This window comes from Equus asinus, chromosome X (genome assembly GCF_041296235.1).
Source record: "Equus asinus isolate D_3611 breed Donkey chromosome X, EquAss-T2T_v2, whole genome shotgun sequence".
NCBI lineage: Eukaryota > Metazoa > Chordata > Mammalia > Perissodactyla > Equidae > Equus > Equus asinus.
Genome location: NC_091820.1, coordinates 48,612,151 through 48,629,206, shown reverse-complemented (window position 1 = coordinate 48,629,206; position 17,056 = coordinate 48,612,151). Strand labels below are relative to the sequence as shown.

The 17,056-nt window shown below is 38.5% G+C and overlaps 1 protein-coding gene across 3 annotated transcripts in view; it reads left to right on the top strand.

Annotated features, from left to right (window-relative positions):
- The window catches only part of PRRG1 (proline rich and Gla domain 1), a 121,745-nt gene that overhangs the window by 44,368 nt on the left and 60,321 nt on the right, over positions 1-17,056 (top strand). For all 3 annotated transcript variants that reach the window (XM_044763769.2, XM_044763771.2, XM_070502397.1), the window contains exon 2: positions 11,151-11,201. In XM_044763769.2, the coding sequence (XP_044619704.1) occupies positions 11,192-11,201 (10 nt within the window). In that variant the 5' untranslated portion in view covers positions 11,151-11,191. The remainder of the gene's footprint in view (positions 1-11,150; positions 11,202-17,056) is intronic.

Here is a 17,056-nt window from a genome sequence, read left to right as displayed (position 1 = left end):
CTGTGTCACAGATAAACTACTAAAAGACAAACAAAAAAAGTGCTTGTCTGACACAGACGATCATCATTTAAATAATTCATGTCCTCCTTTCCTGCCTTGTTTTTTTTCTCCTTATGTACCACTATATATCACGATTTAACATGCTAGACATTTTTTAAGATTGGTACCTGAGCTAATGACTGTGGCCAATTTTTTTTTCTGCTTTATCTCCCCATATACCCCCAGGTACATACTTGTGTATCTTAGTTGCAGGTCCTTCTAGTTGTGGCAAAGACATTTTGCTTGTTCAAATAAACAAGCACAAGTTAATTATTTCTTCCCATCTAACTTTCATGAGGGTAGGGATTTTTGTCTCTTTTTTTACTGCTGTATCCCTAGCACCTAGGCATGTGGTAGAAACACAATGTGTATTTGAGTAATCACACAGTATATATTTATTGAATTGAAAAGATGGCTGCACTGAATCTGCTGCATATTACTTTACCAAAATCTGAGCATAACTGGAAAACAGACTGAAACAAAGTATACTTGTATTCATTTGCGTAACTTGCCCAACTTTGCTCTCCAGAGTCTTAAAGGTAAGTATCCAAGGAATTCAGCAATATCTGACAGCGCTTTTGATGCTGCTGCCTGTGTATATCACTGGGAGGAACAGCATCTATAAACACTTATGTATTACATATTTTAATTTATAAGATTATTTGATAATATATTATGATTTTATAATTTATAATTATATTAGTGCATAGTATTTATATGTTATAAATATATATTTCTCAAGCTCTTATGTCAGTTATTGTATTTATATGTTGAGGTTAATAAGCCTAGCGAAGTGAATGGCACATAGTAAGTACCCGAAGCTTAGGGTAATTGAAGAATTAAGCAAGCTCTGCGGCAATAGGTTGTTTTTTGAATGCAGGGGTATTATTTAGTGGTTTTCCACCACATTTAGAATAAAATTCAAACCCTTTTTTATCCAGTAAAAGCTTATATGATTTGACCATTAGCCTCTGTCTCCACCCTCTTCTCTCTTGCTTGCTGTGCTGAAGCCATACTGAATTCCTTTACATTCCTCTAATACCTTAAGTTCCTTTATATATAGTTTAAAAAAAATTATGATTCCACCATAGACTCTAAGCTCCATTAGGGCAGGGATCACATCTGTCTTATTCACCATCAAATCCCCAGCACTTAGCAAAATTACTGAAATGTAGTAAGCAGTAAGTCAATATTTACTGAGTGACTGCATATGTGGTTGGAAGACCCCTGGACTTGGTGTCAGAAAGCCTAGGTTAACATCCTAGAATGTGTTCTGAATCTTTATCTGGATGCTGGTTAGATAGATGTGTTTGTGAAGTCATCGAACTGTACAGTTAGATTGTGAGCGTTTTTTTGTTTTTCTAGTAAGTATGGAATGATTGAGTAGTACATGATTTTATTCCAGATGAGGCACAAAAAGAGCTCTGAAAACTAGACGGTGATTGGGTGACCAAATGCCTAATTAAAAAAATTAAAGCTGTAGAAATATGTCAAGTCTTAGAATGAAAGACACCTGTGATCCCTGTGTCCTAATGATATTGAGTTTGGGGGTGCCAGCATGTGTATAGTTGACAGTGACAGGGATAGGAAGAAAGTAACATCATCAAAGGAGGATGAAAGGAAATGGCCTAGAATTGGTAATGACCTGGAGGTTTTTATCCTTGATTCGCATCAGCTTGATGACATCCCAGGATTCAGTTTTCAACATGTGGTGCCTGTACCAGCAGCATCAACATCACCTGGGAACATCTTAGAAGTGCATGCAATTATGAGCACTTTTTATGTAAATATGTTGATAAGTTAAAAACAGCAATCCTGGAATGACCCTACTTACTAATTATAGAAACACGAATAGTTCAATTTCTCTGAAATTTAGTTTTACCAATATCAGTAGGTATCATTGTACTTACCTCATAAAGTTGTTGCAAGCGCTAAGATGACATATGTGAAATTGACATTATTGTAGATATACAACAAATCCAGTTTAATCTTTATTATTTGAAGGATGTGCAAGTGGAGAAGATACAGAAGGGAAGCACTCAGAAACCCAGTAGAACAAACCCATCACTTACAGAAGGGCCCTTAGGAAGCTGAAGAGAGCTGAGGCTTTAAGAGACACCATGAGAAAGAATGGATTTCATCTCATCTCTAGAGTGTGCCACAGGTCCTTTAGGCCCTTTTACTCTTAAAACTTAGAAGGGCCTTGGGGCTTGGGGAAGAGCAGGAGACTAGGCCTAACAAAGCCTTTAGTAGGGTGGCCAGAAATTAATGTAGTGGTGTATTTGGACACACTGGAGGACAGTGAAGTGATTGACCTACCTTAACTAGCTGTGAGAGAGAAAGGTGGCTGAAAAACAAAGCCAACCTTGAAGTGCTTCTCTACAAATTAAAATGTGGCCTGCAGTGTTTCAAAACTAATAAAGAGCTAGATATAGTTGAATCTCAGGATTACTGGAAGGAGAATCACAACCAGGATTAGGAGTTACCAGGCTGATTGTCAGTGGAAGGCTGGGAAAAGAAGGGAAAGTGTGTGTAAGGGATATAAAAAAATGGCAATGGAAGCTCTTAAAGAACTTGAGGGTACACATTCCAAACTTAATTAGTACATGCAGCTGAAGCTAAAACTTTAAAATCAAGTTTTAATTTTAAAAATTCAGCTTATAAAATATATATTATACTCCCCTCTATCTTAAGTGGTAATGGTTACATTTAATGTATTGAACTAGATTGACCAACTAGAAAATAAACTACCGGAACTAGATTGAACCAAGACATTTTGGGGAAAAAATATCTTGGTTATCATCCTCATAGGTTCTGCTTACTGTGCCTTTATTGCTACCAAGAACTGTTCTAACTGTTCTCATTTAATCTTCCCTCAAAGCTATGAAATTAGGGCTACCATTAATAACCCCATTATGGGTGAAGAAACTGAGGCTTAAAGAGGTTAAATAAATTGCCCAAGGTCAGATAGCTAGTGTTGGTAACGCAGGACTCAGACCTTGGTATGTGTGGTGGCAAAGCCCATACTCTGACCTGTTCATGGTATTCTTGTTGGGATGTATATAACCTGCCGTTATGTAAGAGGCCATGGTACTGGAAATCTTCTCAGTGCCAGCATACCTTCCATATATAAGAAATCCACACAGAAAAGAAATTCTGAAAAATGTAGACTAATGAATCTTACTTGAATATACTGGAAGAGACTGTCATCTGTAATATTCTGTTACTGGATTGTAAGCTCAAAAAAAGCAGGGATTTTTCTTTCTTGTTTGTCACTGTTTCTCTAAAGCAAGGTTTCTCAACTTTGACACCATTGACATTTTGGACTGGATAATTCTTTGTTGTTGAGGGCTATTCTGTGCATTGTAGGATGTTTAGCAGTATCCCTGGCCTCAACCCACTAGCTGCTAGTAGCGTCCCTCTCCAGTTGTGACAAACAAAAATATCTCTAGACATTGCCAAATGTCCCCCAGGGGTAAAATCGCCCCCATTTGAGAATGACTGTCCTGAAGAATAGAACAGTGCCTGGCGAGTAAAAGACACTCACCAAATATTTTTGAATTGACTGAAGACAGGAATGAACAGTGTTCCACAAAGTTTACTGCTTGTGATATGCAAAATAAACAAAGGGAACCTTGAAAAAGTTCTAGAACTTAATAGTTATGCATTTTTAAATGTATTAGAAAAATATAGCATCAAACCCATGCTTGTATATACTTTTTTTATAGCACAAGGCCAAAGTGGATACTGAAGTAAAAACAATGACTTAATTAAAAGAAACATTGAGTAAGTATAGGCAATGAATGCATTTAGCAAAAATCATAAAATTGATTTAGGTGGTGTGTAAATGATTAGACTTTGATGCACTGATTTGTCCTAAGGGAAACTCAGGCAAACATTATGTGTGCTGAACGCACGTGGTATGAGAGCTTCCCCTAAGTCTGGTTCGCGTAGGCCACTAGAACCCTCATTGGGAATGATCTAGTGCCCTGCACGAAGTAGACACAGATGTAGAAGACAAATTGCCTACCCTCTGAGAATTGGACAGTCTGAGAGATACTATAAGGTCTGCACGTCTGTATGAGATAGCACCTAAGTTCCATATTGTATGAGAGTTCAAAGGAAAAAGAGATTACTTCCTGTTCAGGTAATGAGGAAAGGCTTCACTACTGATATTGAAGGATGAACGGAATTTTGGTAGGTGTGGATAATGCATAGGAAAAGAGCAGAGGCACAGAGTTGGAACAGTTTAAAGGCATATTTAAGGGATGAGTAGAGGCTGGTTTCACTAGAGCATGGTAGAGTTGTTAAGGAAGATGGAACCTGCTTGTAGAGAGTGTTTCATGCCAGGCTGGGTAAATCCCTGAAACAGTGATTTTTATTTCCTAGTGTCTGGCTAAAAGCTGCTTTGTTGTTGTTTTTAAGTGTGTTCCATTACTATAGAGGTAATGTTTAGTTTGGGATGGGGACCCGAGAATCAAGATTGACAAATACTCCTGCTTAGAAAGGTATAAAAACTAGAACACACATACCAGCTGAAAAAAGAGAACAGAGCAACAGGAGATCAGAGTGGAAAGAGCAGGCTGAACCCCGGCAACAGAAGAAGCTGGAAAGTAACCTGGGACTGGGGGAGTTCAGGGTTTGGGGGTGATACAGATCGTGGGCCTTGAACCCCATATCTCTCTCCGGATATTGTCTTCTTTCAAACAAGATTCTGATCTTTGGAAGTTTATTACTGGAATACTAGGTGAGGCGGCTGACAGGTAATAGTGATTTTTGCCTCCTTGGTTTCATCTTTCCCTGGATTTTTTTGCCTCCGATGCCTGTTCTCTCCCCCATGTTGACCTCTGGAGAGGCAAGCTGGCTTTGAAAATCCTGGCCCATGCCTGACAACCCTTTCCTTTGTGGTTCCCCTGGCACAACTGAGAATGGCTTGAGTCTTTTCAAAAAGATTTTATTAAATATTAAAGAATAAACAAATAAAATACAAGAAGTCCTGCCAGATATACCTAGCATCTCTGATATCACTGTACTCTCACCAGTCAAATCTCTTTTCCTTACTGCCTCCAGAGATATCTTCTTAAAATCCATATTTAGCCATATGACTCCTCTACTTAACTCCTTCATCGCTTCTTACTTATACAAGGATTGTATTTTAGTACATTAACTTTCTTATGGTTTTTCTAGGAATGAGAAAGATTTATAATTCTCTTTATATAATGCTTGTTTTATTTATCTCATTTGGAGGGGTTACAATTAAAATTGAGAAAATACTTGGGAAGGGTGAAGGACCTTCCTGTGAATATGTCTGAGGGTTCCAGCTCTTTCCTAAAGCCTTCCCAGAATAGCTTCATCTGAAGGGTCTGGAGTCAAAAATTCAAACTCTGCTTTTTGTGGCACTGGGTTTCTGATGAGGCATACCTAGGCTGCCTCAAGGAGAAATCCCAGTGGGTGGGACTACAGCCCTCCACCTCAATTCAGCCTGAAGAGTTCGGCCCTAACCCATTTTATATATGTTAGTGTTCTGCATACGATCTCTTGAGAGTGGTCTGCTGCTTTAAATAAAAGATGGGGTGGTGAGAAATCATTAGATAATTTCTAAAGTTTATTTTGGTTCCAGAATTCTCTGAGAATTTGACCCCCTTGACTTCTTTCCTGATTCACTTTATGTTAATTTTGTTCCATACAGTTAATACCTTGTTAGAAAATAATGACATTTCAGAGCTGCAAGAGGCTTTAGCAGTTATCTTGTCCAAAAAAGGTTATGTAGCCAAGTACATTGAGAGACCATACTTTTGTCACATTGCTAATTAGCATTTTTAAAGCTCTCTAAAAAGTCTTATAATAAAGAAAACTATTTAACCTTAAGACAGCATTGCTTATATTTATTTGATCAGAGTCCTGTTTTGAATAACGTACCTTTTAACATCCTGTGGAGGTCAATTTGGGAAACACTCATCTAGTTCAGCCTGCTCCTTTTGCGAGGAATTTGAAATAGAAAATGATTTTCCTGTGTCACACAACTAGTTATCAGATCTCAGTCTCATATTTATTTCCTGATTATCTATTTCATATATGCTTCACTCTTTTTCAGCTTTATCGAGATATAATTGACATGTAACATTATGTAAGTTTAAGTTGTACAACATGATAATTTGATACATGTATATATTGTGAAATGATTGCCACAATAAGGTTAACAGATCCATCACCTCACATAGTTTTTGTGTGTGTGTGTGTGTTGATAACTTTTAAGATCCACTCACTTAATATAGATCTTTCAAATAGACAATGCAGTGTGGATAACTATAGTCACCATGCTGTACATTACATCCCCAGAATTTATTCATCTTAAAACTGGAAGTTTGTGCCTTTTGACTGCCTTCACCCATTCCCCCACCCCTGGCAATCACCAGTCTATTCTCTGGTTTTATGAGTTTGGTTTTTTTATATTCCACATGTAGGTGAGTTCATACAGTATTTGTCTTTCCATGTCTGACTTATTTCACTTAGCATAATGCCCTCAAGGTTCAGCCATGTTGTCACAAATGGCAGAATTTCCCTTTTTATGGCCAAATAGTATTCCAGTGTGTGGGTGTGTACGTATGTATATGTATCACATCTTTTTAATCCAGTCATCTGTCGGATATTTAGATGTTTCCGTGTCTTGACTATTATAAGTAATCCTACAGTGAACATGGTGATACAGAAATCTCTTTCAAATAGTGATTTCGTTTCCTTCAGAAATGTACTGCTAAGTGGAATTGATGGATCATATGGTAGTTCTCTTTTTTTAATTTCTTGAGGAACTTCCACACTGTTTTCCATAATGGCTGTACTAGGTTACATTCCCACCAACAGAGTATGAGGGTTTCCCTTTCTCCACATCCTCACTAGCATTTGTTATCTCTTGTCTTTTTGATAGGTGATATATCATTGTGGTTTTGATTTGCATTTCCCTGATGATTAGTGATGTTTTCTGTTGTTTTCCTATTGTATATTTCATTCATTTCTGCTCTAATGTTTAGTGTTTCATTTTTCTGCTGACTTTGGGCTTAGTTTGTTCTTCTTTTACTAGTTCCTTGAGCTGTAAAGTTAGGTTTATTTGCGATCTTTCTAATTTCTTAATATGTATTGCTATGAACTTTCCTCACAGAAATTTTTTTGCCGTATCCCACAGGATTTCATATGTTGTATTTCCATTTTCATTTGTTTCAAGATAATTTTTTATTTCCCCTTTCTTGTTTCTTAATATTGATGTTTATTGCTGTAAACTTTTCTCTTAGAATTGCTTTTGCTGCATTCCCTTGGTTTTCTTATGTTGTGTTTATGTATGTGTCAAGATATTTTTTTACTTCCTTTTTATGGTCAGGAGTGCGTTGTTTAATTTCCATGTATTTATGAGTTTTCCAGATTTCCTCCTGTTATTTCTACTTTCATACCATTGTAGTTGGAAAAGATACTTGATATAATTTCTGTCTTCTTGAATTTCTTGAGACTTGTTTTGCAGTCTGCCATATGATCTGTTTTAGAAAAGATTCCATGTATCCTTGAGAAGAATGTGCATTCTGCTGCTATGGATGGAATGTTCTATATATGTCTGTTCTGTCCATTTCATCTATAGTGTTGTTTAAATCCACTGTTTCCTGACAGATTCTCTGTCTGGATGATCTGTCCATTGTTGAGAGTAGGGTATTAAAGTCCCCAACTATTATTGTATTGCTGTTTATGTCTTCTTTTAGTTGTGTTAATATTTGCTTTATATATTTAGGCATTCCCATGTTGGGTTCATGAATATTTATAGTTGTTATATCTTCTTGATGAATTGACCCCTTTTTCATTATATAATGACCTTCTTTGTCTCTTATAACCATTTTTAGCTTAAAGTCTATCTTGGCTGATATAAATATAGCTATCTCTGCTTTCTTTTGGTTATCATTTGCTTGGAAAAGCTGTTTCCATCCCTTCACTTCATTCTGTGTGTCCTTAAAGCTAAAGTGAATCTCTTGTAGGCAGCATATCATCAGTATTTTGTTTTTTATCCATTCAGACATTCTGTGTCTTTTGATTGGAGAATTTAATCCATTTACATTTAAAGTAATTGTTGATAGGTAAGCACTTACTATGGTCATGCATTGCTTAATGACAGGAATATGTTCTGATAAATGCATCATTAGGTAATTTCATCACTGTGTGGATATCATAGAGTGTACTTACACAAACATAGATGGTATAGCCTACTACACACGTAGGCAATATGGAACTAATCTTATGGGACCATTGTTGTATATGTGGTCCTTTGTTGACCAAACGTTGTTTTGCAGCACATGACTATATTGCTGTTTTGTTCTGTTGAATTCTTCAGTCATGATTCTTCAGCTCTTAAGATTTTTTTGATGGCTTCTGTTTCTTTGTTGTACTTCTCATTTTGTTCATGCATTGTTTTCCTAATTTCTTGTAGTCATCTGTGTGTTCTTGTAGTTCACTGAAGTTCTTTAAGAGAATTATTCTGAATTCTTTTTCAGACAGTTCACAGATCTCCATTTAATTAGGGTCAGTTATTAAAGCTTTATTAGTTTCTTTTGCTGGTCTGATTTTAACCTGTTTTTTTTGTGATCCTTGATTCCTTGCATTGGTATCTGTGCATTTGTTTAAGCAGTCTCTTCTTCGACTTTACCGGTTCACTTTGGCAGGGAAAGACCTTCACCAGTCACTACAGCTTGAGGGTACTGGAAAGGTCAGCTGGTAGCCTCTATGGGCAGGCAGGGCTTTCTGTTGGGTCTCTAGTTGGATTAGGCTACTGCCCATGCTCTGAGGTTGGGGGATACTGCTGGCTGGGCTCCAGGGTTGGGTGGGCCTGTTGGCTAGGCTCCATGTTTGAGCCAGGACCACTGGGCAACCATCTCCCTGTTTGGATGGGACTGTTGATTATGCTCTGCAGTCAGGTGGAACCACTAGCTGGGCTCTGCAGTCACCTCTGGTTGGCTGAAGTCCCAGGCTGTGTTCCCTGGCAGGGTGGTGCCACTGGTTGAACCCCACGATTGGACAGGGCTATGGGCTAGGCTCTGCAATCTGCCCCTGGTTGTGTGGGGTCTCAGACTTTGCTCCACAACAAGATGGTGTCACTGGCTGGACTCTGTGTTTAGGCAGGGTCGCAGGCAGGGCTTAGTGGTCTGAGGTTGCCTCAGGCCATGCTCTGAAATCAGGCGAGGCTGAAGACTGTGCCCTGAAGTTGAGCAGGGCTGCATTCTGGTCATTGTGATCACGTAAGTCATTGGCTGTGCTCAGCTGGTAGGCAGGGTCAGTAGCTGGGCTTTCTTGTTGGATGGGGCCACAGGCTATGCTCCTTGATTGGGTGGGATTACTGGTTGGGCTTTCTGCCTGGGCAAGGCTGCAGGCTGTGTTCGGTAGTTGGACAGGGCAGTAGGCTGGGATCCTCTGTTTATCAGGGTTGTAGGCTGGGCTCTGTGTTTTGCTGGTACCATAGGCTGGGCTCCCATGTTGCCCAGGGTCACTTTTCAGGCTGCCTGGTTATGTGAGGCCCGAAGCTATGCTCACCAGTTGGGCAGGGCTACTGGCTTGGATCCCTTATCAAGTGGGGCTGTAAGATAGGCTCCTCAGCTGTTCTAGTTCTCTGGCAAGTCCTTCTGGAAGGGTGGGACTGGAGTGTATGCTCAGCACTTGGGCACGGCTTGGAATTTGCTTCCCTTCCTGGGCAGGGTGGTAGAATAGGCTCCACTGCCAGTATGGACCATTGACTGGGAATCCAAATCAGGCAGTACTGCCAACTGAGCTCCCTAGTCAGAGGGGGCCACTGGCTTGACTCTACAGATGGCCAGAGCTGCTGGCTGGGATCTTTGCTGAGGTACTGCTGCAAGCAGGAACACCATTTGCCAAGACCTGGGCACTGTTTTTTATTAGTCACTCCTCTTCTCCATCTCTATCAGATCCCCAGCGGTCAAGCCCTGCAAATTCCTTCAGTGATCCCTATGAGACAAGCCCTGAGTGGGCCTCCTGGGCAGCATCCCACATGCTGGGGAAGCTGGATGTCCACCTTGGGCTCTCTTTTCCCACTGTAGAAACCATAGGCCCCTGGGGTTGGGGAGCCCTCTTGGTGTGGCACTGTGCCAATGTGGGGGAGGGGCAATGCAGTCAGAGTGTATCTAATCCTCTTACCCTTCTAATGTGGAATTTTCACAGCAGTGTCTTTTCTATGGATAGTTGCTAGTAGGTCTTCTTGTGGGAGGAACTGAAGTCGAGAATGACCTATGTGCCCATCTTGATGACATCACTCTGCCCTATATGCTTAACTTCAAATAGGTTATACATTCCTTAATAGACTGATAAATTGTCTTATAGTTTTGCTTCTCTGGTGCTTAGCTTCATATCGGGAATGTGGCAGGTGAACAATAAATGTGTAATTCTATGATTGAACCCTGTAAGAAAAGGAAGCATTATGGTATGAATTAGCTTCTGTGTATTTATTTTCATCTTTTAAAAACAGAATTGCTGCTCTTCTGTGCATACCTGCATTTGCAGTATGTAGTTTTTTTCCTCCAAAATTTCTGTTGTCAGTAGTTCATAGTTATTCTTATTGTTTATTGGTAATAACTCTGTGGGCTGCTTTGCCTCAGGGATAATTTGATTAGGGGTACTGCTGTTTGACACCATTCAGGAAAATGTTACACTATAAAGGGTATTGGATTTGTCACAGAATGACATTGAAGAGAAACCAGGGATAGGCAAACTAATAACATGCTAGCCTGAGTCTTTTGGCAATTTTGTCCACCATTTTTTGTTGATATCACTGCCTTCCTAAGAGATAAGCATGTGACCAATTTGGTGACTTATTTGGCAAGGGCAGAAATTAATACCAGATAAACAAGGTCATAGTAAGTTGATTTAGAGCCCATGCTTCTAGAATACTGTTTTTCTATCCTGTGAGGCTATATATCTGTTTGTGATGGAGAAAACATTTGTGTAAGGAGACAAGATTGGGATGCACTGAAATGAAAGGCTCATGTTGACCACATCAACTTTAATGGAGCTTATTTGATGTAGTGACTCAGCCTCTGTGAATCTGACTGTGATATGTGTTGTATTTTGTACAGGAAATCATCATCCAGGGACCTGCCAGAGACCACAAGAAAACATGGGGAGGAGTAAGTTTCTCTTCACTTTTAAATTATTTAGACTCTCTCCGTATTAATCCACTGTATCCAGGAAATTAGATTTGTATCTCAGAGTGTTTTTGTGGACACATAAATTGTATTTCTGGTTAGTGTTAGTAACTTTTTGTCTGAAGCAGGGCTGTACAGAGAAAGACCAACAGACCACATGCACTGGCAAGGGTCTTTTTTTTCCTTCTGTTCTTTTCTGGATATCTCCCAGTACAGAGAGAGAAGGCTCAAACTTGATACTATATAGAGCTGCCCTAATCCAACTTCTTTACAACTCTTAGCAAAGTTACCCATATGCTTCCAATGGCTTCTAAGTTTTGTTGATAATAACATAAACAAAAAATTGCTTCTACTATGCAATCAATGACAGTATTAAAAAGTTCATCTTTGAGGTTGATTTATAAATGGTTTCGATTTCCCCTAAAATGTTAAAGCCTGGCATTAAGAACCGTTAGATTAATTCCTTTTGTTTATTTTTCCTTTCTCATAAGGCTACTTATGGACAGTGGACAATAGACAAATTTAAGGTCGTTTTGTTGTTAATATTAACTAGCCACTAGTGACTTCATAAATAATCCTAATCAGTGTAGACCATAAAATCAGATGCTGTAAAGGACCTCAGAGGGAAACCTGGTGTTGTGTAGCACAGTGAGAAGAGTACTGAACATAGAGAATCAGAGGCCCGAGTTCAAGTTCTACCTCTACTACTTTGATCAAATCCTAGAGCTCCCCTCAACTTGTTTTTTCATCTCTGAGGTAGGATTAATACGTTCTGCACTTCTAGCCTCAGAAAGTTGTGATTGGCATAATGTGATAATACAGATGCAAGTGTGTTAAGAACTCTAAAGTATAATGGAAGAGAGCAGTGGTATCAGCTCATTGCTGTCCTTATTGAATTTGAACAGTTAAAATGAGGCTACTTGATCAGATGCTTCTGTAAGCAGCAGGGCTGGGACTGGGGTTGTGCAAGTGACAGACAGTGCTTCCTTATGTTTTGTGCTCTGGGTACTTTGCTTGCCCCACCCTAGTATGGGCCCTCGTGGGCAGCCCAGGATTATGGATGAATCATGGAAAATACTTTCCTGAATCTTGCTGAGTCAGATTTTGCCTCTTTTCTCTGGAGCTTCCCTTGGAGATTGATTAGCCTAGGGATTCTGGTTCTTTCTCAACCTTCACAAAAGATACCAATCTCTGATAGTTTAGAAATTTAAAAAAATGAACAAATTAAAAAAAACTGGTCAAAGTTCTGGAACTAATTCATGCCATATCCTAACCCCAAGTCAGCTGTCAGTAGAAGCTTCCAGAACAACTATTGTGCCTTAATCCTTACCTAATCTCAAGCTTTAGGTGGATTTGGAGAATGTTCTCATTGTTGGATTTCATCATGGCCATATGGAAAAGAGAGCTGCACTGAAACAAGTCAACACATTTCTTCTTGTTTCCTCTCTTCCTTTTCAAAATGATCGTCAGGTCATTAGCGAGTAGATCATTAGGTGCTTACTTTAAAAGGTGCCTCAGCAAGTATTTGTTTAAATGGCCAGGCAATTAATAGAGTTCTTGCTAAAGGACAGGACATGGTAATGTAATCTGCAAAGATGGGCATGTTTCCAACCTGGAGATGAGATAAGGAAAGTGCTTCAAAACATGCTGCTTTTACAAACAGAATCTTGTAATAGCAGCATTTTGGCTCTTTGTGTTGACCACTTTAAAAGCATCCTTAACATCCTGAATCGCAAAGACTCTGTCCTTTACTCTCCAAGCTTTACTTAGTTTGCCTGATTACACTTGTTAATTGCTGACACTGTTAGTGGAAAAAAAGATGCTACTGTGTGCTTATTTTTTTCTTTTCTGGCAGTGTACAATGAAGTTTTTACTGGGTTTGGCAAAGACCCTCACAAACATAGCTCAATGTGTCATACAAAGGGACAGCAGAGGAAAACATCACAAAGACATGGGACCAGCCTCATTAATTAAAGAGCCATGAAAACAAAGAACACAGCTGGAAAAACATACACTGTAGGTGAAAAATTAAAATTGAGGCGAATTTCTTTTAGTATTTTTTTTCTATTTTTTTCTTTTGTTTGTTTGTTTGTTTGTTCTTTTGAGGAAGATAGCCCTGAGCTAACATCTGCTACCAATCCTCCTCTTTTTTTGCTGAGGAAGACTGGCCCTGAGCTAACATCCATGCCATCTTCCTCTAGTTTATATGTGGGACACCTGCCCCAGCATGGTTTGACAAGCAGTGCGTAGGTCTGCACCCCAGATCTGAACTGGCAAACCCCAGGCTGCCGAAGCAGAACGAAGAAACTTAATCTCTGTGCCACTGGGCTGACCCCTCTTTCAGTATTTTTTGATATTGGATGAAGAAATTATTTATAAATATGTGTTAGATGAATCATTCTTTAATTTATGTGACATGAAAAAATTTATAAACAAAGTCTTAAAAATGGTGGAGAGGATGAGAACAGACTTGTGTTTTTAATTTCTTACTAGGCCACAGTCAGTATCCATTGAATGTGGCATTGAAATGCCATTTGCTATATATGAGTTCTGAGCTGGGGCTTAGTATTTAGGACTCTTAAGAATTATTATTTTGATATTAACAAGTACCTGTAGAGCACTTCATAACTCACAGATATTTCTCTTATGTTATTTTATTTGCGTTCTAAGAGAACCTTGTGATCTAAGTAGGGATTATTATCTTTATTTTATGTATTCTAAAACTGAAGGTCATGAGGGAAAGTCTTAGCTGAAGTCCACAGCCTATAAATGGAGAGCCAAAATGCAAACCTAGGCCTCCTTATGGCATATCCAGTTTTTATTTTCTTCCAATAAACCATGTTCTGAATACTCTAGTCATCAGTAGTGTAGAAAGTTTATTAAAAACTTAGGAGCTGGGGCTGGCCCTGTGGCCAAGTGGTTAAGTTCACTTGCTCTGCTTCAGTGGCCCAGGGTTTGCCTGGTTTGGGTCCTGGGCGTGGACATGGCACCGCTCATCAGGCCGTGCTGAGGTGGCGTCCCACATAGTACAACCAGAAGCGCCTACAACTAGAATATACAAGTATGTACTGGGGGGCTTTGGGGAGAAGAAGAAGAAAAAAAAGAAAAAAAGAAGATTGGCAACAGATGTTAGCTCAGGTGCCAATCTTTAAAAAAGAAAACAACTTAGGAGCTGTCTGTTGCTGTGAGAAGTACAGAAGAAAATATTTTCTAAGATCTACAATGATGTTCATATATTTCTCACAGCATGGGGGACTGGACAGATAGGCAGAGAGAAATAGCTCAGTGTTCATCACCATTTATGGCAAGAGCTAAAGCACATGTGTATCAGATAGTGGAGTGCCTCAAATATCAAAATCCTCTGAGCAGCAATGATCCTTGGCTGCAGTGATTCGAAGGCAGCAGCACTGATTGGCAGTCACCAAGTTAAACAACAAGATAAGTCAACTCTGAAGCTTCTTATACACAACCCACGGTGGGAGATGCCTAGAGTAAGGGGCCTAAGACACCACTTACCTGGGGAAAGTCATCATTCTTGATCGATAAGGTTTTATTTTTGCGGTTTTTCTTAACACAAAGAATATAATACATCATAAAACACTAGAACAGTATGAGACATCAAGGGGAGATGCTGTTACAAGAAAGAACACTACGTATAAATAAAATTATGTATAAGATTTTAGCAGAGAATTAACATTTTCACAAAGAAGAGAATGTAAAGATTTTACAGATGCGTGTATATAGGCTCACAAAATATTATGTGTGTAATACTAGTGTTTATCTTTAATCATCTTCAGATGGAAATTAAAACTTTATTCTGCCTTTTCATTCCCCCCTGAGCAGCTGGTTTATTCAAGACAAAATTTCAAAAGTTTCAGTACTCCACAAAGCAATTTCTTGCTAAAAAATTTTGGGGTTATTGTTTTTGTTACAATGTTTGAGTAGAATTTGATTTTTAAGTCATACCTATTTTCCATCTGAAATTTTTTCTATGAGAGAACACACTTCTCTTACTGCATGTTCTTGTGCTATAGCAGCAATTTATGGCATTTATTAGCCTAATATCAGTTATTATTAGCCTAATATCAGCAATTTATGGCATTTATTAGCCTAATATCAGTTATTTCACTGTCTTTAAGGACACAGCTTCTGGAAGAAATTCATCATGCTGTCTTTAATAGCAAACCACAAGCTGCTCCTACTCTTCTTTTACCAATGAGAGTAATATTTAGCCACAAAACTTCAAAAGGATTAATTTTGTTTAGTTGTATAAAAAACAATACCTGGAATAGCTGAATGACAGTAAGCAGATAGTCTTATTTGTGGAGAATAATTAAAATAAAAATATGAAGATACTTTAGCATTTTTTTCTGTTTCTCCCCTTCCAGTATTTAGTCTTTGGGAATAGCTTTTACCTAGCATAGAAGAAAACCCTCTCTCTATAAAATCTTAATCTGAAAAGTCAGTTTCTATCTTTATTTTCTGTACTTCATGATAACATGCCCTTGATGTTCTAGTATACATGAACATATTTCTGTGCTATGAAGAAACAGTGGCATTTTTGCTGCCAGTTAGTCTTTGTTTTTTATTAAAACACAGCAGCATAATTCCTTTCGGTCCCTGGATGTGCTTGGCTCCTTTAGCCCAGGGAACCCAAATATGTCCCCCTACTTATCAAGACTTAGTGGAAGGAAAGATGGGTTATAGCTACCACAGTAAATCTCTAAGCTCTTTGATTCACTGCTGCTCAGTTGAGGCCAATCCTAAACGTTAACTCTGAGCATACAGCTCCATATTTTCAAACAGAGAATGAATGTTCAAACTGGTAAGGCTTGTAAAGTGACTATCTCATAATGTAGTGCCTAATTTTATTTGACAGCTCCCTGGTTTATAGTTCAAGTGAAGGCACATATTTAAAGACAATTAATTATTTCATTTTCTGGCCTATATTAAATCTGAGAGTCTCTTTATTACAGTAGCATATTCGTGCCTCTGCAGTTTAGATGATGTCACCAATTTATCGTAAACCCTTATCTTCATAATTTTATAACAGTAATACAAATCTGCTTGAGGCTGACAACAGCCATTATTTTTTCCTGGCGAGTCTTTCCCACCAGAGAAAAATGAGCTATTTAAGGGTCAGGCCACTTTTCTTTTTTTTAACTCATTATAGTGCTTGATGCTTTTTGTCTTTGATGGAGTCCTCTCTGCCTTTTACTTTTTTAAGAAGAAAACCTTTGGTATGTAAATTTAGAATCGTTTCTCAACCTCAGCACTATTGACTTTTTTTAAAAAAAATTGAGGCAAAATTCACATAACATAGAATTGACCATTTTAAAATATACAGTTCAGTGGCATTTAGTACATTCACAATGTTGTGCAACTATCTTGTTCTAAAACATTTCCATCACCTCCACCGGAGACCCCATACCCACTAAGCAGTCGTCTCTATTCCTTCCTCTCCCCAGGCCCTGGCAACCTATAATCTGCTTTCTATCTCTATGGATTTATGTATTCTGGATATTGCATATAAATGGAATAATACAATATGTGACCTTTTGTGTCTGGCTTTTTTCACTTAGCATAATGTTTTTTAAATTTATCCATATTATATTAGTATTATTCCTTTTCCTTTCCTTTTTATGGTTATTCCTTTTTATGGCTGAATAATATCCCATTGTATGAACATACCATATTTTGATTATCCATTCATAAGTTGATGGACATTTGGGTTGTTTCCACCTTTTGGCTATTGTAAATAGTGCTGCTATGAACACTGATGTACAAGTTTTTGTTTGAATATCTGTTCTCAGTGCTTTGGAGTATATAGCTAGGGA